The sequence below is a fragment of the Heterodontus francisci genome, chromosome 3 (assembly GCF_036365525.1).
Source record: "Heterodontus francisci isolate sHetFra1 chromosome 3, sHetFra1.hap1, whole genome shotgun sequence".
NCBI lineage: Eukaryota > Metazoa > Chordata > Chondrichthyes > Heterodontiformes > Heterodontidae > Heterodontus > Heterodontus francisci.
This window is the reverse complement of record NC_090373.1, coordinates 22155876-22182147: the sequence shown is the minus strand read 5'-3', so window position 1 is coordinate 22182147 and position 26272 is coordinate 22155876. Positions and strand designations below refer to the sequence as shown.

The 26272-nt window shown below is 42.6% G+C and overlaps 1 protein-coding gene across 10 annotated transcripts in view; it reads right to left on the bottom strand.

The window, feature by feature from the left end:
- The window catches only part of dst (dystonin), a 666855-nt gene that overhangs the window by 346139 nt on the left and 294444 nt on the right, over positions 1-26272 (bottom strand). For all 10 annotated transcript variants that reach the window (XM_068020163.1, XM_068020162.1, XM_068020167.1 and 7 more), the window contains 17 exons: positions 25789-25866; positions 25519-25680; positions 24758-24862; positions 24502-24597; positions 24274-24399; positions 22931-23083; positions 19525-19679; positions 15199-15325; positions 12059-12242; positions 10545-10702; positions 9899-10074; positions 8049-8187; positions 7360-7553; positions 6212-6374; positions 5547-5630; positions 4027-4134; positions 2087-2185 (listed from right to left, as the gene is read on the bottom strand). In XM_068020163.1, coding sequence (XP_067876264.1) covers positions 2087-2185; positions 4027-4134; positions 5547-5630; positions 6212-6374; positions 7360-7553; positions 8049-8187; positions 9899-10074; positions 10545-10702; positions 12059-12242; positions 15199-15325; positions 19525-19679; positions 22931-23083; positions 24274-24399; positions 24502-24597; positions 24758-24862; positions 25519-25680; positions 25789-25866 — 2307 coding nt within the window. The remainder of the gene's footprint in view (positions 1-2086; positions 2186-4026; positions 4135-5546; positions 5631-6211; positions 6375-7359; positions 7554-8048; positions 8188-9898; positions 10075-10544; positions 10703-12058; positions 12243-15198; positions 15326-19524; positions 19680-22930; positions 23084-24273; positions 24400-24501; positions 24598-24757; positions 24863-25518; positions 25681-25788; positions 25867-26272) is intronic.

The following is a 26272-nucleotide window of genomic DNA, read 5'->3' as shown; positions in this document are numbered from 1 at the left end:
GACAGATTTATTTCAAAGACACAGCAGTAATCACAACCAAATGCTGTCCTGCAGCAGCTCGTAGTGAAGTGGCACCAGCTTACATCGCTAATAGTTGTGGCACAATCACAGATTCTGCGCAAAGTTCCCCGCTTCCCTTCAATAGGAGACAACTGCCAGCAGTTGAAGCACCACCACCGATAGCTGAAGCAAGATTTGGATAGGTGGTTATCACCACTAAAGACAGCAGGTGGCAGCACTGCACCAGTAAAATAACATGCTGAACACAGACCTCACATTACAAGTTACCAACACATTAATTCACCCACTCTACAATACCCTCCCACCCACAATCTCCCCTTACTGCACCTAATTCCTTCTGAAATTATTTCATATCCATCACTCTATATGGGATGCATTCCGCATCTGGATCTCAATTAGTGTCAAGAACTCCCATATATCAGCCCTAAATTTATGATTAGATTAGATTGATTAGAGATACAGCACTGAAACAGGCCCTTCGGCCCACCGAGTCTGTGCCGAACATCAACCACCCATTTATACTAATCCCATATTCCTACCAAACATCCCCATCTGTCCCTATATTTCCCTACCACCTACCTATACTAGTGACAATTTATAATGGCCAATTTACCTATCAACCTGCAAGTCTTTTGGCTTGTGGGAGGAAACCGGAGCACCCGGAGAAAACCCACGCAGACACAGGGAGAACTTGCAAACTCCACACAGGCAGTACCTGGAATCGAACCCGGGTCCCTGGAGCTGTGAGGCTGCGGTGCTAACCACTGCGCCACTGTGCCGCCCTATCTATCACTAATCTAGACCCATGTCCCCTCAAGTAAAAATAGTATTCTGGAATTTTTTTATTCTTTCATGGGATGCGGGCATCACTGGCAAGACCAGCATTTGTTGCCCATCCCTAAATGCCCTTGAAAACTGAGTGGCTTGCTAGGCCATTTCAGAGGGCATTGCTGTGGGTCTGGAGTCACATGTTGGTCAGACCAGGTAAGGACAGCAGATTTCCTTCCCTAAAGGACATTAGTGAACCAGATGGGTTTTTACAACAATCGATGACAGTTTCATGGCACCATTTCTGACTAGCTTTCAATTCCAGATTTTTATTAGCGAATTGAATTTATTGATTAATTGAATTTAAATTCCACCAGCTGCAGTGGTGGGATTTGAACCCATGCCCCCAGACCATTAGCCTGGGCCTCCGGATTACTAGTACAGTGGCATTACCACTACGCCACCACCTCCCCTGCACAGTCCCAACGATAACTCTGAACCTTCTAAGTATATAAAATATCACTGCAGAGGCCGAGCCAATATTTATGCCTCACTCAACATCACTAGAACAGATTAGCTAGCTGATCCTGTGTTTTCTACATTATAACAGTACCTCAAAAGTGCCACATTGGTTATAAAGCACTTTGGGACACCCTAAGCTATAGATATGCAACTATAGATATTCTTTCATTATTCACTTCGTGTCTCAGACAGAACTAGTAATTTCTTTCACTCTTGTCTCACTTTTTCCAACCTTACCAATGAACTTATCTTCCAATTTGGACAAAGGGGTACCTGTCTTTTCATTTCACAGGTGTGGATTAACCCTATTTCCAACATCTTCAAACACTTTCTTTTGCACGAGGCAGTTAATTCCCCTCCTCTGGTGTTCCTCTAGTTGTCTCTCTGCAGGACTTGTATCTCTTGCAGCTGAAGAGGCGGGCAAGACAGGCCAACTGCTCCCAGCCCCCCAACCCTCAGACAATGTACCTCTCAAGCTGGCAACTGTAATCTATGCAAGAATGGCCTTGGTGATAACTCTTTCTCCACTTCTCTCTTCACCCTACAGCAAAAGGCTTTGCCCTCTCTCAGTAACTAAGCAGAGTGGATCAGGTCCATGCAGTATCCCAACCACTCCCTGGTACAACACATAAAGTGTATAAAAAGCTGAGCTCTCCCTTATGAACTCTCCCCTATTACACCCAAATCTAGATTTCAAAATATCTTTTAAACTTTCATGGTTTTGAGAAGCATCTGAACGATGTTCATTTGTTGTAATACCAGCAGCAGTTCTTACCTCTTCCTCCTCTGATCTTTTTAAAGCATCGCTGGCAAACTTCACATACTGGGTCATCAGGGTCACTAAGGCTGTGTAGCGTGTGCGAAGATCCATAAACTACAGCAGAGACACAAAGCAAAGTGCGCCAAGGTTAGCACAAGGCCCGGCAATTCAACTATCACATCCTATGAGTACTTCAGAGAGACGAGAATTTGGTGCAACCTGTAAGGAAGTGGTTAATTCTTCCCGTTTTTGCCTGCTAATGAGTTTCTGTGAGAAGGCTGGAAAAGTCAGTTTCATTTGCATGGATTTCAGTTGATATTAAATCCTCCAAGGAGACATTGGTATAAGGCATGTGATAACTCATCCAGTCAAATGATTTGATTGACAACTCAGTCATGACAGAGGCCTCAACAATGTTTATGGGAAGAGCTTTTGTTAAAACTGAAGTCCAGTTAAATGGATGAGATAAGGTGGAAACATGTGGAATCTCACATAACCAGAGTAACAGAAAGGTATAAAAAGAGGGGGGAATAAAAGAGATACATTAGAATTCAACAAGACTTGGTCAACTGTTCTCAAACAGCCTTAAGTCTGTGAAGTCTCCAGCAAGTCTTTTTTACCAGAAGTGTTTAAGGTATATGCTTAATAATTAACAGCAAGTTATCATTGTCGATGTAAAATTATTAGTAGTAATTGTTGGCAATAATGATTATCATTGCATGCTAAATTCCTATGAAAGTCTTTACGCACAATTATCTTGTGGAAAACTTATGACCTTGTAAGTAAAAACATCCATTCCCTCAACAACTAACTCGAATTAGCCAACTGTTAGACTAGCCATATCAGGCAGTGACATGCTCCAACAGGGACAAATGTACTCAAAGTCCTCAGGACACTATCACATTGACATTAGAGCTGTGATTCAGTCGGTAGCATTCTTGCCTCTAAATCACAAGGTTCTGGGTTCAAGTCCCACAAAAATCAAGGTCGACACTTCAGTGCAATACTGAGGGTGTGCTACACTGTTGGAGGTGCCGTTTTTTGGTTGAGATGTTAAACTGAAGCCCCACCTGCCTGTTCTGGTGGATGTAAATGATCCTGCGGCACTATTTCAAAGAAGAGCAGGGGAGTTCTCCCCGGTGTCCTGGTCAATATCTATCCCTCAATAAACATCACAAAAACAGATTATCCGGTCATTATCACACTGCTGTTTGTGGGAGCTTGCTGTACACAAATTGGCTGCAGTGTTTCCTACATTCCAATAGTGACTACACTTCAAAAAGTACTTCATTGACTAGAAAGTGCTTTGAGATGTCCGGTGGTGTGAAAAGTGCTACATAAATGCAAGTCTTCCTTTTTTTATTACTCTGCTAAGCATCACTGAGGTTCTACAGTTACAGAATGAAGAATAATAAACTCTCTCAAGATCATTGCCCTGTTACTTGCAAAATAAACTTCTACCCAAGGCCAAAAGTATCTGCCCATGATTTCTCAACATTTCTTTACATAGAATCAAGCAGCATATAGAAGGCAGCCTTTCTGCCCAGTGTTCCTGTGCTAGCTCTTTGAAAGAGCTGTCCAGTTAGTTTCACTCCCCCTTGCTCCTTCCCCATAGCACTGTAAATCCTTCTTTTCAAGTATATGTCCAATTTCCATTTGATAGTTGATATTGAATCTGTTTCCACCACCCTTTCAGGCAGTGTATTCCAAATCATAACAACTTGCTGTGTTTAAAAAAAAAATGCCCTCATGTCTCTTCGCCGATTATTGTAAATCTGCGTCCTCTGGTTACAGACCCTGCTGACAGGAGAATCAGTTTCTCCTTATGCGCTGATCGTAACCCTTCATGATTTTAAACACCTTTATTAAATCTCCCCTTACCCTTCTCTGCTCTAAGGAGAACACATCAGAGAAACTTCATATTTAATAAGCTTTATAGAGTTAATATTTGCCACCTCTTGTACAATGATGTCTGAAGAGCTCTGCATTCTGCGCCGTTTGACTGGGGACTTCTGCTGGGAGTCAACCATGGCTTTGTAGGTCATTAGCTGAAGCTCATATTCCTGGGAGCAGAAGACACAACAGATCATTAGGATGTTATAGTTCAAAGCGCCATAAAAAAAAAACCCAGCCAAGGGGCATCACTGGTCATGCTTCAATTTACTCTCGAACCTCAGTAGCTCCAACAACCATAAAAGAAACAAACCATTGAATACTTTGTGGATTTTTTAACACTGAATCGGGTCAGCCATGGATCAGCTGGTAGCATTCTCAGCTTGGAGTCAGAAAGTTGTAGGCTCAAGATTCGCAAGAGACATGAGCACGTAGCCCAGGCTGACACTCCGAGCTGCAGTACTGAGGGAACACTGGAAACAGGACTACATCATTCAGCCCCTTGGGTCTGCTCCACCAATGAGATCATGGCTGACCTCTCCCTCACTTCCAGCCAGGCATCTTTACTCCATTATTCCTCGATATCTATCGATCCCAGCTTTGGGGGGAGGTGGCGGGGGGCGGGGAGGGGGAAAGAGTTCCAGACTTCCACTACTCTTTGTGTGAAGAAGTGTTTCCTGATTTCACTCCTGAATGTCCAAACTCTAATGTTAAGATTATGCCCCCTTGTTCTTGATGCCCCCACTACAGGAAATAATTTCTCCATATCTACTCTATGGGATCCTTTCAACATTTTAAACATCTCCATCAGTTCACCCTTCAATCTTTTATATTAAAGAGAATACAAGACAAGTCTATGCAACCTGGTTTCAAAATTTAATAACTTATTTGCCCCAAGTTTTGGTGAATCCACACAGCACTCCCTCAATCTCAATATATCCTCCCTGAGGTGCACTGCAGTGCAGTCTGGTGCCCAGAACTAAATGTCATTGCCCAAACAGGGTCTGTACAACAAATATTCAGCATGAGTTCAGTTGTCAGCATTCATCAATGAGATTCCTATTTGGGTAAAGATTGTTTTGTAAAATTCAGAGGCTCAAAAGGCACAGTTCTACTGTTTAAACCTAATGTACAGAGAAAAACATTGGAAGAGATTAAGTTCAGCCTTGAACAAACTGACAACCTCAACACTCTAGAACAGAATGATATAGCACAGAAAAAGCCATTCGGCCCATTGTGCATGTCACAGCTCTTTGGTAAAGCTATCCAATTCATCCCATTCCCCCTGCTCTTTCCCCATATTCCTGTAAAACTTTTCCCTTCTAACGTTTGTCCAATTGAAAGTTACTACTGAATCTGCTTCCATCACCCGTTCAGGCAGTGAATTCCACATCATAAAAACTTGCTGAGTAAGAACATTCACCTTGTCTCACCTCTGGCTCTTTATCCACTTACCCTTAATCTGTGTCCTCTGGTTACCGACCACCTGCCAGTCAAAACCCTTCACGATTTAAATAAAACTTTATCAAATTATTTTAAATGAAATACATCCACTTGACTCCAATTGAATTTCCCACCTCACCTTTACAGCAGAGGAATATTCATCAGAGTACTTCTGACACTCATCCATCCTGCCCTGTTTCATCTCAACCTCCGAAGCCAGCATCTGCAATAAAACAAGGAAGAATTGAACTCAGCAAACTCTTAGATTTCTTTTCCATTTTGTCAAATGGCTGCATCAGAAATGTTTTCTCCATTTTCTATGTTGCTCGGCCTCTCAGCAAATATTTGTTCATATGATTTGACGTCCCAACATTTATAACTGTAATTAGCAGCACTTCCAAATTTGGTCAGCTCACATCAAGTACAAACCTGATCACCAGTATTATAAACCTATTACAAGATTCAAATCATCCTTAGTTGCAAAGAAAATGTCTTGCATTCAAAATTTTATCATGCCAATATTATTTAATAAAAAGACTTCATTGGCAGATAACAGAAAGGAACAGAAAATATTGTCTTAGAACTTTCTGGATCAGGCAACTTGCAGCATTCTCCATTAGTTAGACTTAAACTCGCCATCAATTCGGCAGCATATTCTGGCCCATGTACTTGACGTCTTCAGCAATCAAGTATTGAATTACATTCCTTGTGCCCTTCTAAGAGCAGCAAGTCTCTAAATGCTCACTGCCCATTACTCATACATTCTTACTTTAACCCGGTGCGAATCACTAACAAGTGAACTACCTTTTGTTGGTTGAGTTCATCAGCGAGGGCTCGGATGTCTTCTGGCTGACGTTCTTGCATCTTCTGTTGTGTGGTTTCCATTTCTTGGATCCATTGATCAAGGTCTTTATGACAATCTCTGTACCAGTTCAGGGATATGCTGATGCTCTCGAGCTCATGCAGCCTGAAAGCAGAGAGGATGGATTTCTAACACTCGACCACTGGGTTTGTCTCTTCAGCCTTACTGCATCCCAATCCTCTCACCATACTTCAAGTTCAGTAGCAATTAATCTTGGTTCTAATGTATGGTATATTGATATGTTTCATATTTAAAAAGGATTTTCTTTGCTTCTTCTAGGTTGCCTCCTTTTCATTATTTCCTCATTGCCAAGCCTCTGCTAGTCCCATCTGTGCTAATCCCACTGGACCTAGAAGGGTTCAAGCTACTCCTTTTCAGAAATTTCCTTCCTCCATAGGCAAAGCTTCATTTACCTCCAGTCCCTGATGTGGGAACTCCCCTCTGAGTTCAAGCCCAGAGACCTGAGCACCTAATGTAGGCTGACACGCCCAGTACAGTAATGAGGGGGTGATCCACTGTCGGAGATACTGTCTTGTGAGTGAGACGTTAAATCAGGCCCTCTCAAGTGGGCCGAAAAGGCCCTACGGCAATATTCAAAGAAGTGCAGGGAAGTTCTCCCCGGGAGCAAGAGGCCGAGGTGGGATAAGTGGCGAGGTGGGGAGCGAGCAGCGAGTAGACATTGCAGTACGCGAATGATGTTTTCGTGCGCATGTGCGAATTAGTCCTGGCAAGCTGGGTATTGACGTAGGCTGTGCATGCACAGCACCATACTGACAGCAAGAGTCTGTTCTGCGTATGTGCGAAGCTGGCAGTGCTCTGATGACTTTGACGCTGGGCTGCGTTGTCAGGAGTCACCTTGTTATAGAAATGCAAGTCTTTCTTTTAACTCACTCACAGACAGCTGCGCATTGGGTTGTCTCAGAACCAGTCCAGAGTTAGCACCCTATAGTATAGTGGCACTGCTGCTCAATGCCCTGCACTTTTTACACGCGAAATGAATTCTATCATAGAAGATTCCATTCTGCTCCCCTAATAGGTACTTGCACAATTCACTAGTTCTGAAGGACATGCAGTTAGAAATGATACAGACCTGTTGTCAATCTGGGAATGAATGCTCTCCCATCTCTCAGCCAACTGAACTGCCTTTTCCTTGTGCCAGTCCATGTCCATGTCACGTTCGTTGTGTGACCTCAGCATGCGCTCACTGACTGCCTTTCCTTTCTGCAGTTCATCTTCTAGTGAATGGAAGACTTCCCGTCTCTCGTCCACTTCAGTTCGCCATTGCTGTTGAGGAGTGAAGTGTAGGAAGGTGAGTATGTGTGTAAGGACTGAATTCTCTAGAAAAGGCCGAGATGTGACACGAGGGAGGTCTATACATTTATGAGGGGTTTCAATAGGGTGGTTGTAGAGATGATGTTTCCAATTGTGGGGGAAAGCAAAACTAGGACTCATAAGTAGACGATAAATAAATCCAATAGGAAATTCAGGAGAAACTTGTTTACCCAGTTGGTGATGATAATGTGGAACTCGCTATCACGTAGAGTGTTTGAGCAAATGGCACAGATGCATTTAAAGGGAAACTTGGTAAGTACATGAGGGAAAAGGAATAGATGGATATGTTGATAGGGTGAGATGAAGAGAGGCTGGAGGAGGCTCGTGTGGAACGTAATCACCGGCATGGAACAGTTGAGCCGAATGGCCTGTTTCTGTGCTGTAAAAATTATGTAGTTCTATGTAGTCTTTCCAAATTTTGAGATTTGATAGAAAGATCTTCATTACCTTCAGTGTATTCTGGAGAGATTGAATAGCCTCAGTGTCAGGTGGTACTGCATCTTCCTCACCCAGTTTAGTCTCATACTGTTTAACAAGAGCCTCTGCTTCTTGGGTATTTTTAACAATCAAATTGACAGTTTTCAACCTGTAATTGGAAACAAGGTTTATTTTTAAGCCTCTGCCTTGAACTGAGATAACATCGCAATAGCCCCATGGTTTTTAACTTTTGCTTTTAAGAAGATTTCGACTCACAGGACTGCCCCTTGGATTCTTCCACCACCCCCCCCCCCCCCCCATCTCTACTCCCAAAAACAGAGGCCCACACGTATTGGGACAGTCAGGAGTTTCCATGCATGTGACCCTGTGGAAAACGCCAGCCGTGGCTCAGTTGGTCACATTCATGCCTTGGGGTCAGAAGGTGCTGGGTTCACACCCCACAACTGAGACTTGAGCACAACAGAGGTGCCGTCTTTTGGATGAGACATCAATGCGAAGTCCCATCTGCCCTCTCAGGTGAATGCAAATTATTGCACAGCATTATTGTGAAGAAGAGCAGTGGAGTTGGTTCTCTAATGTCCTAGTCAATATTTATCCCTCAACCAAGATGGCTAAAAATCAATGATCTGATCATTATCCTATTGCTGTTTGTCAGAGCTGGTAATGCACAAATATCTTGCATTGCAACAGTAACGACACTTCAAAAGTACTTCATTGACTTTAAAGCACTTTGGGACATGCTAAGATCATGAAAAGTGCAATATAAATGCAAGTCTTTTTAAAGAAAGGAAGAACCCTATAAACATGAACATTCTAAAACATATATCGTGGTTGGAGACCCTCCAGCAAGTTAGTGGGAAATTCCATTTTGCAATCATGCTGATTTGTCTTTCACTAAAATGATTGGCATGATGAACTTGCTGCTGTAAGTGTAAACCGTTGCATTCTTGGTGAAAGAAAACAATCAAACCCTTTTGGTGCCCTATAGATCCAGATGAAAGTTACTTGAACATAGATTTAATGCAGAGAGAATTCATTGTTATTCCTCTCAGAACAAAGCACAGGTTTTTGCTTCATTGGAAAACAGAGAGCACGAAGGAAGTGTTAACTTTCCTCCTCGAAGCCACTGGTTTGGATCGTGTCCTTCTGTCTGTATGCTCCCCCACTCACTAGAACATGAAACAAAACCAGTCGCATTCGTCTCTGAACTTGGTCCCACTCAACCCAAGAATCCAACAGCACCACCATCTTAATCACTTCAGTGCATGCAACGTCATCTGCAGTGAAATCTGCACAAACGGGCACCCACGAAATACCATCACGTGCCTAAAACAGACACTTTGAGAGACCCAAATAACTTACATGGTAAAATATACACAAGGCACTCTGAAACCACAGACACTCACAAATTATAAACTACAGACAGCCTACAATGCACCAAGTCTGTTACAACTTAAAACACAGGACGTGTAAGTCAGCCTGAGCTGGCAGCGGGTTTTGTGACAGAGAAGGCTTTTGTGGAATGGGGAGCCCTTTACCCAGCATGCACAGTGGCACAGAAACTATTCTATCTCTGGGATTGAATGCTTGTACTTCTTTGTCCTGGGGATAGAGTGGTTTCTCTACCACTATGGATGCTGGGTAAAGAACTCCCCATTCTACTACTTTTTTCTTTAAAGTGCACAAAATGATACTTATGAAAAACACCTGCAAAAAAAAGAGAACTGGCACCAGTGCCCAAGTTGTCCATAATTTACAAATTACACTGTATTTGTTATGTTACAACCAAAAAAAACTGTACAAACTACTGCATTCTTATTCACTGAGAAAGGTGGCATTTATGAAGACTGAATCCTTACTTATCCAAATAAATGGAGGACAGTGAGTACACTTGATTGAGATTCTGCAGCACCACATTCAGTTCTGTACGCAGGGTCGGAGCTGAAGACGAAGAGGCTTGTCCAAAGAATTTGTCACACTTTTCAGTCACTTTCTCCAGATCCACAATAAGCTCCTCCAGCTCGCTCTTTAATTTCTGGTGACAGAAAGAAGCAAGTGCAGTCAGTGCAGTATGGGTGGTGTAGTGGTTATGTCATTAGACTAATAATCCAAAGTACCCAAGTCCGAATTCCACCATAGTAGCTTGAGAATTTGAATTCGGTTTAACAAAAAAACTCATTAAAAAAGTGATAATATCGATTGTTACAAAAACCCAACTGCTTTCCCAATGGGTAAATATGAGACTTCAGTTCTATACCAATGTATTTGAGACTTAACTTCAGTTATAACCGGGCAACTATGGGATGGACTACAATGCTGGCCTTGCCACTGACGTCCACATCTTGAGAATAAAGTTTAAAAAAAAATAAATTCCACAATGTTCCAATGGAAATTTAGAATAAAATTACTTTGAACAGTAACTCTGATGTTTATTAACTTAATAAAATTATTTTCAGGGATAGGATTTTAAATAGAGGGAATGGGGTAGAGTCTTCTAAAACTGACCTCTTGCTCAGAAATTCGTTGCACACTTTCCTGTAGGTCATCTCGCTCCAGCGGTGTGCGGATTTGACGTATCAGGCGTTTCTCACAGTTCTCCACACGCAGTCGAATGTTCCGTACCTCCGAGATGAACAGATTGCAAGCGGATTCCTCTTGCTCCTCTGGTTTAGTGATAAGAGGTCAAAACGTTTGAATGTATAATTTATTGCAAAAGGGGAAAGGTCAACAGGCCCGCAAGCTTGTCCCTTTCTCGCTAAAACCAAAGCCCTTTTGAACCTTATCTGCCAATCCCTCCATTCTCCAGAAACACATTCAGGTTTTGCTCAATCCTGTTTATACCATCCACTTCAATCACCTTTCCTGCAAGCTCTTTCTACAAATTTATCCCCTTCTCAATGAAAATGTTCTGCATGATTTTCAAAACTCACCTGCACATTTTCCCCCCACAACACATCCCTCCTTGGTATTTGAACTTCTTGCAACTATGAACAATTTGTTTGTACAAATTCAACTTAAAAGCTGATTCCCAAACATAATTTGCCTCTGGAATGTATTGCCAGCTGGTGTGGTGGGTGCAGACTCTGCTCATCTTTGAGAGGGAGTTGGACTGGTTCCTGACTGGGGCAGAGATTGCATCATGTACAGGTAAGTCTCTTTGTAAATAACACTTAGTCCATACGATCCCCTGGACTGGTTTCCATCAACTGAGGAGTTCGGAGATGAATTTTCCGAGTGTTTTTTTCCCTTGTTGGCCCTGAGTTTTTCCTCTTTGTTTGTCTCTCCCAGGAGGTTACATGGCTGCAGGAGGGGTGTGTGCAGTCTATGGGAGATGCTTTGTTGTGATGCTCCAACAACCATGAGTCATGGCAACGGCAGGCTCGATTGACCAGCTGCTCTTTCACTGCCCATTTTAATGTCATATGTTTGTGCCATGAGAAGTCTTGAAGTTGACTTCGAATACCCTGTCTGGAATTTCTGTGCAACTTTGCTGCCTTCCTCTCTCACCGTAAATTCAGCAGAAACGCCACAAATGGCCAGTGCTGCTGTTTCTCAGGGTTTCCGCCAATGTTACATATAAAATTTGGTGGGAGATCAGGAGACCTCCACAAAATCTCCACCTCACTTTCCACTGCCCCCAACAGTGATACTCTGTGTTGTCGTGAGATGAGTAGTTTTGATGGATGCAGTCAGAGAGAAAATGATTTACAGACTGACACTCAGAGCTAAGATCACTGACTGGTGCACCAATGTGTCACAGTGCAGTGCCACATAAGGTGAGGGGGTTGGAGGTGGGGGGAAAACACAGCTTACTGCTGCACCTGGAGTTTCCAATTTCCTCAGGTTGTGAGGAATGGAGAGCACCATTTAAAAATCTGAGGTAACTGCACTTCAAGTGCACCTTCCAACAGCTAAGAATCACTTCGCTGGCTGGCTCGCTGGGCTCTCACTCAAATGGGCTGCACAAGGTTAAACATACACAGTTTGACATTTTTATTGGGACCATCCTCTCCCATTACCTCTTTCAGCTGATTTGAGCAGATCTTCATAATACTGTTTGCAGAACTTGACCTCTCTCTCAAGTTGGTTGCCGTCGGTGACCAAGAAGGCCTCGGATTCCTGACTGTCTTCCAAGAAGTCCTTGAGGTGCTCCTGAAGACTGCTTAGCACCTGCTGATGTTCCCCGGGCAGCATGGTCTTTATCTGTGAAAAGAAACACTTTGTGTGAAGACCATGAAGATTAAAATGTGCAGAACTTATCGAACCACTTTAGATATAGAAAACCAGGCAATTGTAGCTATTAAGCCCAAAAGGTTCATGCCAGTGTTTATACTTTACATGAGCCACCTGCCACCCTTCTTCATCTAATCCTATCAACATAACCTTATATTCATTTCTCCCTTCAACATATCAAATCTCAAATGGCAAATTGTAGGACTCCTACTTAAAGTGCATTCTCGAAATTACAGAATAATCCACACACAGGATCAACTTCCTTGCACCTGTGAATCAAGGGATTAATTGCATTCCTGAGAGTCTTGAGTTAAGTGTGAACACGAGTAATTCACTAACTTGGTAAACAATTTTCTTCCTACAGCTGGTTAGGCTCCAAAAGGCCAGACTAGACAGACCAAGATGATACAACAAGTTGCAATTATACAACATAGTAAAATCTCCCAAGACGCTTCACAGAAGTGTTATCAGTTAAAATTTAACACCAGGTCAAAGAAGGAGAGTCTAGGATTGGTCACTAAAAGCTTGGTCAAAGAGGTAGGTTTTAAAGGTGGAGAGACAGAGAGATTTAGGGAGAGAATTCCAGAACTTAGGAACCAGATAGTTGAAGACACGGCTGCCAGGGATGGACGAGACCAGAACTGTGGGAACACAGAGATCTCGGAAGGTTGAAAGGCTGGAGGAGGTTACAAAAACAGGGAGGGACAAGACAATGGCAGGAATTAAAAACAAGGATGGGAATTTTAAAATTGAGGTGTTGCCAGATCGGGAGCCAATGTAGGTGAGCGAGCACAGGGACGATGGGTGAATGAGACTTGGTGCAAGTTAGGATACGGGCACGGGCAGCAGAGTTTTAAATAATTTGAAGTTTTTGGCGGGTAGAAGATGCGAGGTCGGCCAAGAGAGCCTTGGAATAGATAAGTCTAGACCTAACAAAAACATGGATGAGGGTTTCAGCAGTGGATGAGCTAATGCAGAGGTGGAGTTGGGCAATGTTATGGAGATGGAAATAGGCAGTCTTAGTGATGGGAGAGAATATGGGAGTCAGACACTCAGCTCAGGGTCAAATAAATCGCCAGGTTTGCAAACAGTCTGGTTCAGCCTCAGAGAATTTCCAGGTATAGGAAGGAGTCAGTAGCCAGGCAACGGAGTTTCTGATAGGGACCGAAGATGATGGCCTCAGTCTTCCCAATATTTAGTTGGAAGTAATTTCAATTCATTCGGGACTGGATGTCAGTCAAGTCGTGTGACAAATTAGAAATACCAGAGGGGTTGAGAGAAGTGGTGGTAAGGTAGCACTGGATGTCGTCAGCTGACATGTGGAATATGAAGTATTTTTGGATGATGTTGCTGAGGGACAGCATGTAGATGACAAATAGGAGGAGCAAGACAAGGATAGCTCCTTGGGTGACACCAGAGGTAACTGTGCAAATGAAGAATGAAACAGAATTAGAAGTTGCAAATACAGCAGGTTAGCCCACATCTGTGAAGAGTAAAGACAGGTACAGACACTTGTCAGAACTGCAAATTAAGAACGTTCCTTAGTTAGGCAAAGAAAAAGGAAACAGAATGGAAAGACACCAATGGAACAGTCACAGAGAAGCTGTTAATAGGTTGAATGGGCTGCAAACTGTTCAACAGAAAAACAAGGAACTTCTGAAAGATACAGCAGGTCATCTCAGTGGGGTATTGAAAAGACATTAATACAATAAAAGATTGTGAAAACAGGTTAAAATGGCAAGGCGGCAAGACAATGCGGGAAATTGGAGAGAAACAAGCCTGCAGATATAGGTCAGGAATGAAAGACAGAAAATTTAGGAAACATAAAAATGCAAAGAGAGAAAACAACACAGGCCAATGACACAGGGACAAATCTCACCCATCCCCTACCCTGACAGAACTACATTCTGACAAAGGGTCTACACCCAAACACCTGAAACAACCTCCCCTCCCCCTGGATAAGTTCAGCTCCTACTCCACATGCCAACACCTCCAGTTGTGAAGGAAACGGTGGTTGAATGAGAACCACTTTCTAGGAGGAGTGCCAGATTACAAGACTGCCCTGATTCTCCCTGAAGTTTGTGTTCAGCCTAGTTTGGTAAAAGATGGAGAAGTCACAATGGGAACGAGAGGGAAGTGTAAATTAATGAAGCACAGATCAGGCTGGCAGATATGTTTTTTGGTTTCTAGTTAAGTTGAGGCTATGTCAGTTGAAAATTTCAAAGCTGAGATTGATAGATTCTTGTTGGGTGAGGTGTTAAGGGTTATGGAACCAAGGAGGGGAAATGGAATTAAGATTCAGATCAGTCACGATCTGAATGATGGAATGGACTCAAGGGGCTGAATAGCCCTGACTTTTGTTTTTATGTTTCTAGCTGAAGGAGTTTCCCCCCGCCTCTATTTTACAAATGGAATGAAGCATTTTAATCAGCATAATTAACATCAGAACAAAGAGGATTCATGTCATACATACCTTTTTTACAACTTTTTTTTTCATGTTTATTTCATTTCATCTTAGTTTGTTCAGTTTGCTTACCCACTGTTTTTTTTTCATGTTTGTACTTGCTGCTGTTCAACCTTCAGTCCGTTAACACCCTATTTGTACTAATACTTTGTCTTTCAACACACCATTGCTCCATGACCTTTTGGTCAGCTATGTGGCCTTGTCCAATCTACACCTTCTCCTTTGTTATCTCTTGCCCCACCCCAGCCTCACTTGCTTATAACCTTTGACATTTCTAATATTTTCTAGTTCCGAAGAAGGGTCACTGACCCGAAACGTTAACTCTGCTTCTCTTTCCACGGATGCTGCCAGACCTGCTGAGTGATTCCAGCATTTCTTGTTTTTATTTCAGATTTCCAGCATCTGCAGTATTTTGCTTTTATTATTCATGTCATACTATGTACATACAGGAGAAATACTTACTGAGGAAACATTCCAAGCACGGATGGTCGAAATTTCATTCATTAGATAATGCCAGGACACAACGCTCTTCATGTTTATGTGTGATTGGTGCCAGAGTGCAAGAACATTCTGATAGAGCTGTTCAATTCTGAGAAGAACAAACAGTGGGCATTTTACTTATTGCGCCATTTTAAAACAAACAGCACTTGACAAAAAACAATCCTGTAATAGCTGTAAATCAGGAGGTGGAAAGAAGAGAGGAACTTGGTGAAATTACAATCACCAGGGAAGCGGTACTGAGCAAACTGATGGAGCTGCGGACTGACAAGTCTCCAGGTTCTGATGGGCTTCATCCTAGGGTCTTAAAAGAGGTGGCTAATGTGGTAGTAGCTGCATTGGTGTTAATTTTCAGAATTCACTGGATTCTGGAAAGGTTCCATCAGACTGGAAAGTAGCAAATATAACCTCTTTATTCAAGAAGGGGGGAGATGCAGAAAACAGGTAACTATAGGCCAGTTAGCTTGACATCTGTCATGGGGAAGGTGTTAGAATCAATCATTAAGGAGGCTATAGCTGGGCACTTAGAAAAACTCAAGGCAATCGGGAATCGTCAGCATGGCTTTGTGAAAGGGAAATCATGTTTAACCAATTTATTGGAGTTCTTTGAAGGAGTAACATGCGCCTTGGATAAAGGGAAACCCGTTGACGTACTGTACTTGGATTTCCAGAAGGCATTTGACAAGGTGCCACATAAAAGGTTATTGCACAAAGTAGGAGCTCATATTATAGGAGGTAACATATTAGCATGGATGGAAGATTGGCTGGCTGGCAGAATACAGAGAGTATGCATAAATGGGTCCTTTTCTGATTGGCAGGATGTGACGAGTGGAGTCTTACTGGGGTCTGTGCTGTGGCCTCAACTTTTTACAATTTATATCAATGACTTAGATGAGCGGAGCAACGGCATGGTAGCTAAATTTGCAGATGACACAAAGATAGGTAGGAAAGTATGTTGTGAAGAGGTCACAAGGAATTCGCAGACCGATATAGATGGGTTGAGTGAGTGGGCAAAAATCTGACAGATGGAGGTTAATGTGGGAAAATGTGAAGTTGTTCACTTTGGCAGAAAGAATAAAAAAGCAGAGTATTACTTAAACGGAGAACAACAGCAGAATTCCGAGATGCAGAGGGATCTAGGTGTTCTAGTGCATGAATCACAAAATGTTAGTATGCAGGTACAGCAAATAATAAAGAAGGATCATGGAATGCTATCCTTTATTACGAGAGGAATTGAAAATAAAAGGATATTATGCTTCAGTTATACAGGGCATTGGTGAGACCACATCTGGAATACTATGTGCAGTTTTTATCTCCTTATTTAAGGAAGGACGTAAATGTGTTGGAGGTGGTTCAGAGGAGGTTTAATAGATTGTTACCTGGTATCAGCGGGTTGTCATATGAGGAAAGGTTGGACAGACTGGGCTTGCTTTCACTGGAGTTTAGAAGAGTGAGGGGAGACTTGATTGAAGTTTATAAGATCCTGAAAGGTCTTGACAAGGTGGATGTGGAAATGATGTTTCCTCTTGTGAGTGAGTTCAGAACTAGGGGGCACTGTTTTAAAATTAGGGGCCGCTCACTTAGGACAGAGATGAGGAGAAATTTTTTCTCTCAGAGGGTTGTGTGACTTTGGAACTCTCTGTCTCAGAAGGAGATGGAGGCGGAGTCATTGAATATTGTTAAGGAGGAGGTAGATAGATTCTTGTTAGGCAAGGGAATCAAAGGTTATCGGGGGTAGATGGGAGTGTGGAATTCGAGACACAAACAGATCATCCATGATCTTATTGAATGGGGAAGCAGGCTCGAGGGGCCGAATGGCCTATTTCTGCTTCTAATTCGTATGACTCATCGAGGTTAAAGATGCAGATTCTGGGCAAACGGACAATTTCCACTGTCATCTCCAAGTCTCAGCGTCAAAACATCCCTGGATCATGTCAAGTATAACACAGCTTAATGGACCATCAATGCTCCTTCAGCTGTAACCGCGAGCCTTCACAATGGTTCACACAGGTGCTCCCCACATGGTACCATTTTCCATTTCAGTCCAGTGATCAAAGAACTACCATCTGCAGAAGCTAAGGTCCCAATGGCCTCTTTTAGCGGTTCAGGTGGACATTCAGGACTGTTCGTCAACCAAGAGCAGGAAGCTGTCTCGATGCTATGGCTACTGTGCTTCTTTCTCCAACACCAAAAACAGACTAACTGCTCATTCACGTCATTGTTGTTTACAGAGGACTGCAGTGTGCAAAACAGCTGCCACATTCAGCTACCTAACTACCATGACTGCGCTTCAATGGTATTTGAAGCACTTTGAACAGTACATAGAAGATGTGATGAAATGTTATATAACTGCAAGTCCTCATTCTCTCTTTAACAGGCAGTTTTGCCCTTTTAACCTATATTATGTGATGGACTGAAACTGTAAGACCATTCTATGTGAAGTTCTTACAGCCAATGGAGAGCAGCTCCTGAAATGGCTATACTAAAATGATTGCCAAGTAAGAAATTGACAAGACTAAGAAGAAAGGGGAATGTTAACCAAACAATTAAAGTCTTTTCTCTGAATGGTAAGTGGAGTTACAACAGAGAGTTTGGTCAGTCCTCCGTTAGACCACAAGGTGGCCTACTTTACCCATGTAAAAACAAACATTGGGTTTTTACATCAGAAGAATTTGTATTTCTACAATGGCTTGTGTGTCCTCAGGATGTCCCAAGATACGTCACACCCAATAAAGTACTTTTGAAGTGAGGTCACTGTTGTAATGTAGGAAATGTGGCAGCCAATGTGCACACAAACAGCAACAAGACTAATGATCTGTTTTCGTGATGTTGATGAAGGGATAAATACTGGTCAGGGAACTGGGGAGAACTCCCCTGCTGCTCTTCTGAATAGTGCCATGGGATATTTTACATTCAACTGAGAGAGCAGACAGGGCCTCATCGAAATGGCCAAGAGATAGGAGTACGGGAAACACCCAAAATCAAACCTTCAGCTGGTCAATCAGGAGAATGAAGAAACAGCAGACAAAATATTGCTTTTTTTTTCTGGATGATAAATGAAGTGCCCACATTTCTACTCCTTTAGTGCAGAGTCGGGTGCAGCAAAACACTTTTGAATAAGGATAAAGCGCAACATAAACCTGGATGTATTCAACTAGACATGTTAGCTAGTTCTGTCAAATTACTGGGGAAAAAGTTGGTGCAAGCATAATTTGACTGCAAAATTTGAAAAGGTAATCGATAGAAGCTATATAATGAATATACTGCGAGGCAACAGAGGACTAGTTATGGCTGGAAAAGAGAGAGGTGCCGGGGCCATTTTGAGGCTGAGGCCATTTAAATAAAGCCAGCGAGCTGCCTTCCTAAAAGATATACAGATTTGACGGCCATTTGCAGGGAGGAATTGGGTTTGCAGTTGCAGTAGCTCATACTTATGAAGCATTTCTGCTCCTTCTGACGCCACAAACATCATCTAAAACACACTTCTTTGGGGTGTCTCGCTAATAGAACAAGTGGGCTAAGTGCAAGGGCTCCTGCTCCAACCAGTTCCACCCTATAATAGCAATCGGCATCTTATGTATGTTCCAGAACCCAACCTTCTGAAACAGCAGATGGTTCAGCCGCCTAAGTCCAGGCCCCTTCAAACTGGCTGCAGAAAGAAAACAATATGACTAATGACCCCATTTTAAAGCCAATTACCTCCACACCACCCCTCCCCCCCCCACCCCCCCAACACCCATGCCTATTTCAGTTATTAATATTGGTCACAGACGAGTCACCCCTTCCCCTTCTAGTCTCCAAGTTTGTATAATCCAAACTCAGTATCACCTAATCATTCCTCGTTTATCTACTATGCTACTCCACCTTGCTGCTGTCCTTCACTAAATGGACTTGGTCCTTCATCTGGGTTGCTAACTTTGGGGAATTAAAAATTGGCGTATCTATTGACATTACTGTGTTAGTCAATGAATAGGAGGCTGGGTGGGATTTGCAGAAGATTCACAGCAAAAAGTGTATTTTACAGCAAACAAATTTTATTTATAGTCTATTTAAAAAGCATCCCTACAAACTGCAAACAGAACTCATAACCAAAACTACAGCATTGTCTCCTGATTAATGTAGGATTATTTCTCAGTGATTGGAGGATGGCTACACTCCCAGTTACTTACTGCAGTGCAGTCTCCAGGTATGCCTGACAGGGGGAATTACCCAATCATCATCATTCTGGCTGGGAATAGTGGTATCATGATATGCAGCCATAAAAAACACAGACACATGCTTCCTTATTACCTGCTTGCCATCTCGACAGCTTCCTTGTTTGGTGGAGGAACTGAAAAGCAAACCGAAGGGACCATGGCCTCATTCCCAGTGGGACTGATGACCTTCCACTTGGCTCGGTGCGAGTTGTTCTCCAACACACATTCATCCTCCTTGTAGATGGTTATCTGTTTAAAGAACACAATTAGTGTAGAAATTCTCCAAACTCCCAAACACTGCATTCACAGTTGGGAGAAATCATGAATACTGCTACAGTCAACAACTTGTCTTTATACAACACCTTTCATGTAGTACAAACGTCTCAAGATGCTGCACAGGAACATTATTAAACAACAGACGACACAGCCACACAAGGAGATATTAGGACAGATAACCAAATGCTTGGTCAAAGAGGTAGGTTTTAAGGAGCATCTTTAAGGAGGAAAGCAAAGTAGAGAGACTGAAAAGCTTAGGGAGGGAGTTCCAGAGCTTAGCGTCCAGGTAGCTGAAGGGACGGCCACCAATGGTGGAGTGATTAAAATTAGGGTGCTCAAGAGGCCAGTATTGGAGGAGCATAGATATCTCAGAGGGTTGTGGGGCTGAAGGAGATTAAAGATAGGGAGAGGAGAGGCTATGGAGGGATCTGAAAACAAGGATGGCAATTCTGAAATTAAGGAGTTGTCATACCAGGAGCTAATGCTGGTCAGCAAGCACACGGGCAATGGATGAATGGATCCGAGTGCGTTGACGGTGTTTGATACCATCAGGTAAGGTTGCCAACATCCGGTTGGCATATTCCTCACTGTTTTATCACATGACCTATGACTGCCAACTTCCACGCTCCCACACTCCCGCCATTGGTTTCCCTACAAGCCATTCCTCTCCACACGCCATCTTTTCAGCCAATTGGAAAGTGAACACTCTCTTCATTACCTGACTGGATGATTCTTTACTGTTGGCAAACAGCCTTTCATCCCATGTCCGATTTTTTATGACTAGTAATCAAAATCATACAAAACATAATGTTCAAAAGTTTTTTCTTAATGCCTTTGCTTTTTCTCCTGGGTTGCTCGTTGGGGTCCTGAAGGATTAGCAACCCTGCCACCAAGAAATACTCGCACATCGGAGAAAGTCAAAGTTAAAAATGATACTCTTTTAGAGAATGTCAAAAGGTGACAGAAATAGATTCAACAGCAACATTCAAAAGGGAATTGGATATATAATCAAAAAGGAAAAAATTGCTGCGCTTTTGGGCAAGAGCAGGGGAGTGAGACTAATTAGATAGCTCTTTCAAAGAGCCAGCACAGACACGATGGCCCGAATGACCTCTTTCTGTGCTGTATGATTCAGCAAAAAAAATACAGGTGCAAGATACAAACTCCATTATTTTTAAACTGCAAGAGGATCGGCTGAGATTCAGAAGGTTTGAACACATGGCTCCATTGCCCTCCATTACATTGCCACTAATGTCAGTACTCAATTTCAGTGGTACTGCTCGATCAATGGGAATGGTAGTGAGCTGTATGCCATCATCTTTCTATCAGTGGGACAACAGATTGGGTCAGTACTTGTCTTGAAAGCCCTCGTATTACACTGTAAAAGCAAAGTCATTTACTAGTCTTGACATCCAACAGTAACAGTAGGTCAGTTCGACAATCTTTAATTATCCTGGCAACAGACTCAGTACAATTACATGGAATTTACAGAACAGATACAGACCATTTGGCCCAACTGATCCACGCTGATGTTTATGCTCCACATAAGCCTCCTCCCATTCTACTTCATCTCACCCGATCAACATAACCCTTTCTACCTCAGGAACCTATCCAGCTTCCCCTTAAATACATCTATGCTATACCACTTAACTCCTCCTTGTGGTAGCGAGTTCCAAATTCTCACAACTCTCTGGATAAAGAAATTTCTCCTGAAATCCTATTGGATTTATTAATGACTATCTTATATTTATGACCCTTGACTTTTGCCTTCTCCACAAGTGGAAACATTTTCTCTACGTTAACCTGATTGAACCCCTGTATAATTTTAAAGACTGTTATCAGGTCACTCTTCAGCTTTCTCTTTAGTACAGAAAAGACCCTAGCCTGTTCAGCCTATCCTGATAGTCATAAACTTTCATAACTCATTGTAATCTGGAATTGTATCCTATTGGAGTGCAAGTATAGACGGCACAGTTGTGTAATAAATACAGCAATTTACAGCAAAACAAGAAAAAATGGGACTAGACTGTTGTGGGCCATTTGATCCCAGCAACACTCAGTATTTACTGTAGATAATGAAAGCCAAGGCTGACAGTGCATCAATTAGTTTTTGTTTGCACAAGTCAAATTGCAAATGTATGTATTGTATCATAATCACTACCCAATGAAAGATCACAAACTAAATTGCAGGTTTAAGATTTCCACAAGGGATGATCCGTCTCACTCAGTACAAGATTAAATGAATTCTTAATCAAGTCCCTCCCAGGAACTGGGAGGTTCTCCCCTGCTTTTTGCTTTTTACATTAAAAGGTGAGTAAATACTAACATCTATATATTCAAAGTAGTTATATTTTTGTATTTATGGTGTAATTCAGTCAAGAAGTCCTAAAAGTCTTGGGGAAAGATTTTGTATGGTTCTCAATTTGACAAATTCATTACAAAAATAAATCCTGGAGCATTTTTCAGGGCATTGGATAGAGATTAAAGACAAGTGTGGAGAAAAGAAAGGCAGTGAGAAGCAGGTTAAGGCGTAGTCAAAGAGGGAGCTCTTCAGGAGGTTTTAAAAGGCATGGACAGAGGTGACAAGGCGGAGATGCTCAGCGGGTGAGTTCAAACAATAGTTTTTTTTTTACCAGACCACTTCAGATGGCATTGAAGGGTCAACTGCATAGCGTGGGACTAGATTTATATAAAGGCCAGACTGGATGGGGGTGGCAGGCTCCCATTAGTGGATTTTTAGGACAATCAGGGAACTTCAGTGCTCAAAGAATTACCAGAGTTATTGAATTCAGTGTCATGTCTTGCCATGGTGGGATTATCAATTCAATACCATAACCCCTACACTAATCTACCTATTTGTAACAGTCAATCACTTTCACAACTGCATAGAATTACATAGAATTTACAGCACAGAAACAGGCTATTTGGCTCAACTGGCCCATGTTGACCGTTATGCTCCACATGAGCCTCCGCCCACCTCTCTTCAGCTTATCCTATTAGCATATCCTTCTATTCATTTCTCCCTCATGTGCTTACCCCGCTTCCCCTTAAATGTATCTATGTTATTCACCTCAACTACTCCGTGCGGTAGCGAGTTCCACATTCTCACTACTCTCTGGGTAAAGAAGTTCCTCCTGAATTCCCTGTTGGATTTTTTGGCAACTAACTTATATTTATGGCCCTGTGTTTCAATAAAACATTTCCTTCAATACTTGATTTCCAACCTCAATTTGTTTGTAGTCACAGATGGCCTTGATGGGGATAGATATCCTGATGGGATTTTCCGGATTCCTGGGTTTGAGCTGGACAATGGTCTTTGCCCGACTCATGAGGCCTGCAACATTACTCCTGTACTGAAGAAGTTGTTCTTTCTCATCCTAAAATACATAATAAAAAAAACAAAAAGGGTATGAGTGTTCTTCAAACAAATGACCCAACTCAACTCCAATGGACACCTTGCACATTTGCCTGTAACAGTTTTGTGCAGCGAGTTTATTTGATCTAATATTTAAGAAGCATATCAAAGAGAGAAATCAAAGTACTCCAAAGGTAGTAACTGCATCTTATAGTTCATTCGCCACACAAGATACAAGCTCACAACTCAACCCACTATTTTCAAATAGTTCAGACAAGTCATAGAGTATGATCCAACACATTCATGGTTAATTGCTAATATAAAACCTGTGCACTAGCCTCTCACTCTAACACACCAATATACAACTTCTGACGGAATTTATATTTGTTATAAGCCTCTCCCTCTCTAAGTTGGCAAAAAACTATTTTAAGAAAATAGGAATTGCGAGTCAAAAAAGACCACGATGCAGCTAGTTCAGCTTCTACCGTCCTCTTGGTAACATGATCCAACAATAATGGAGTTGTTGACTTATCACAACAATTAATCTCTATCAATGAGTCTACAACAGACCGAGACACAAGGCGAGGAAAACCGCTGGTGGGGGAGAGCTTTGGAAACCAGAGTCCAAAGTTATCTGTTCCTCTCAGATGTGCTACCCTTAACACACGCCATGTCTCCAATTACTCATACACTGTATCTTAATTTTCTGAAAGAAATCTATCTAATTGGCATTTGAATGAATCTACACTAACTACTTCACCATCTCCCTAGGGAGCCTACTCCATAGATATTTTGTTATTCTTTCATGGGATGCGGGCGTCTCTCGCAAGGCCAGCATTTGCTGCCCATCCCTAATTGCCCTTGACAACTGAGTAGCTTGCTGGCTGCTTGCTCACTGAAATATTGTTCGTGCAGATTAGTTTTGAATTAACCCATGTTGAGCGCAGGCCATGCCCTCTGGTTCTACTGCTCTGGACAAGGTCAAACAAGTTATCATGGTATACATTACCTAGTCCCTTTAGAAACCTAAACACGGCTAAAACTACCTCATACTGGAATACATGCTCTTTATGCTCAGTTAATGCATTTATTCTGAAGCGCGCTTCATTAAACACATTTCTGTTTAAAAACTTGCTGGAGGCAATCCTTTGCTGCTACAATTCCCATTTCTGTATTTTGAAACCTGCTGCTCTGCATCAGTTTGAGTTTTACCATGGAATCCTGAACCAGGTCCTCTAGCCTCAGGAGGCTGCTGGATTTGTCACAATTGTACTTCCTCTTTATCGTCTCCTGCAGGTTCTTCAAGTAATCCATGGATTCTTTGGCATCGTTATAAAACTAGAGAAGGCAAAAAAAAAACACAAAGACAATAAGACAAGCGCACACAGCACTCAACAAGACTTCTTCTATCAACTCAGATAGAATCAATTAGACATGTACCTCAAAATAAGATGTATTTTCTTTCAGATGCTTCTCCACGCAGTAGCAGAGCTGTAGAATCCAGCTCCATTGAGTTTGCATGGCTGCTTTGAAAGCCTGAGAAATTAAAACAGAAGAGCTCCATTCTCACCTCTGAAAAGGATTAAAATGAGCACCATCACCGAGCTGCGTACGCAACGCAGCACAGTAAGCAGCCCAAACAGGCTTGTCAAAGCCCAGCAAGTGGACAACACTCGAGTAAGTTCTCTGCACGTACCTCGATGGTAGACCGGGCGGGATGACGGCTGAGGAGGAGCTGATCTGCCATCTCCTGGACTGATCGCATGAGCAAGTCTTTATCTTCAAGCTCTCGCATCAATTCCTGTCACAAACGGTGAGGGCAAGAAAAAATACAGCTAAGAATGCAGAAACCAAAATGCAAAGAAAAAGATTTCAAAATCAACTGCACAACAGCAGACATTGGCTTACGGTTGACTGATTCCATTTTTACTTGTTGCAAGGAATCAGCCATGGCTGAGCGGGTAGCACTCTTGCCTCAGAGGAGAAGCATGTGGGTTCAGGTCCCACTCCAGAGAGAATGCTGCACTGTCAAAGTTGCCATCCTTTGAATGAGACATCAAAGAGGCCCCGTTTGCCCCCCAGTCAGTTGGACATAAAAGATCCCATGGCACTAGTTGAAGGGAGTTTCCCCCCCCCCCACCACCCAGTGTCCTGGCCAATAATTATCCCTCAACCAATAACATGAAATAAAAATAGATGATCAGGTCACCATCACGTTGCTATTCGTGGGATCTTGCTGTGCGTAAACTGGCTGCCATGTTTCCTACATTACAACAATGACTATACTTCAAAACTACCTCTGGTGGTGGAGCATTTTGGGATGTCCTGAGGTAATGAAAATCGAGTTTGTTCTTTTTTTGTTTACATGGCATTGGGAATTTTTACCACTGTTTTTCAGTCACATGTCCTTCAAAAAGTAACTGCAAGCCAGTAGCTTCACCCGCGACTGTTACGTACAGCATGATATTCTTTCTTTCTCAACATGCTGGAGTTCCTATCGCTCCAGTCATAAGCCACCTCCTCTTCCTCCTTCTCATTCAGCCAGATCAGCTCATTGGTGGCTCTGGACACAAAACTCTGCAAGTTATCGAGGTGAGAGGCTCGGTCCCTGGACGTGGCCTTCAGTTTCAGAAAATAGACAAAAAAAACACGCATAAAATGAATTATTCCGAATACAATTGTAACGTCTGTAACAGTGTAAAGATGGAAGTGGCAACAAAATCTCACCAAGAGCTTGATGTACTGACTCTCCAGCATGCTCAGCTTCTCGGAATAACTCTCACAAAGAGGTGGGGTCATTTGTCCCTATTTAAAGAAGAAAACCTTCACGTTACAACTGCAAGAGGAAGGTAAAAATCCAAAACAAAGGGAGGGGTGGAATTTTATGCTTTCCCTTGCGGCGGGTTTGGAGGCAGGGTGGGATTCCCACCACCGCCAAAATTTAGTCTGGGGATTGAAGGCCTGTGAACAACCTTCCTGGTCAGCCACCAATTGCGGCCCCTAACTGGGCAATTCATCCCCAATTAAGGGACTTATCCCACCACCGCAATTACCCATGCAGTGGCAGACCTGTCGTTACACATGGTATGAAAGACCGTGTGGCCTGCTTCCTGGCTCGGGGGAGTGGGGGGGGAAACGTGGGTCCCTTGTTAAAAGGCATTTTGTGCCCAAAAGAGGGATCTGGCATCGGGAAGGGGGGTTGGGCCTGCTG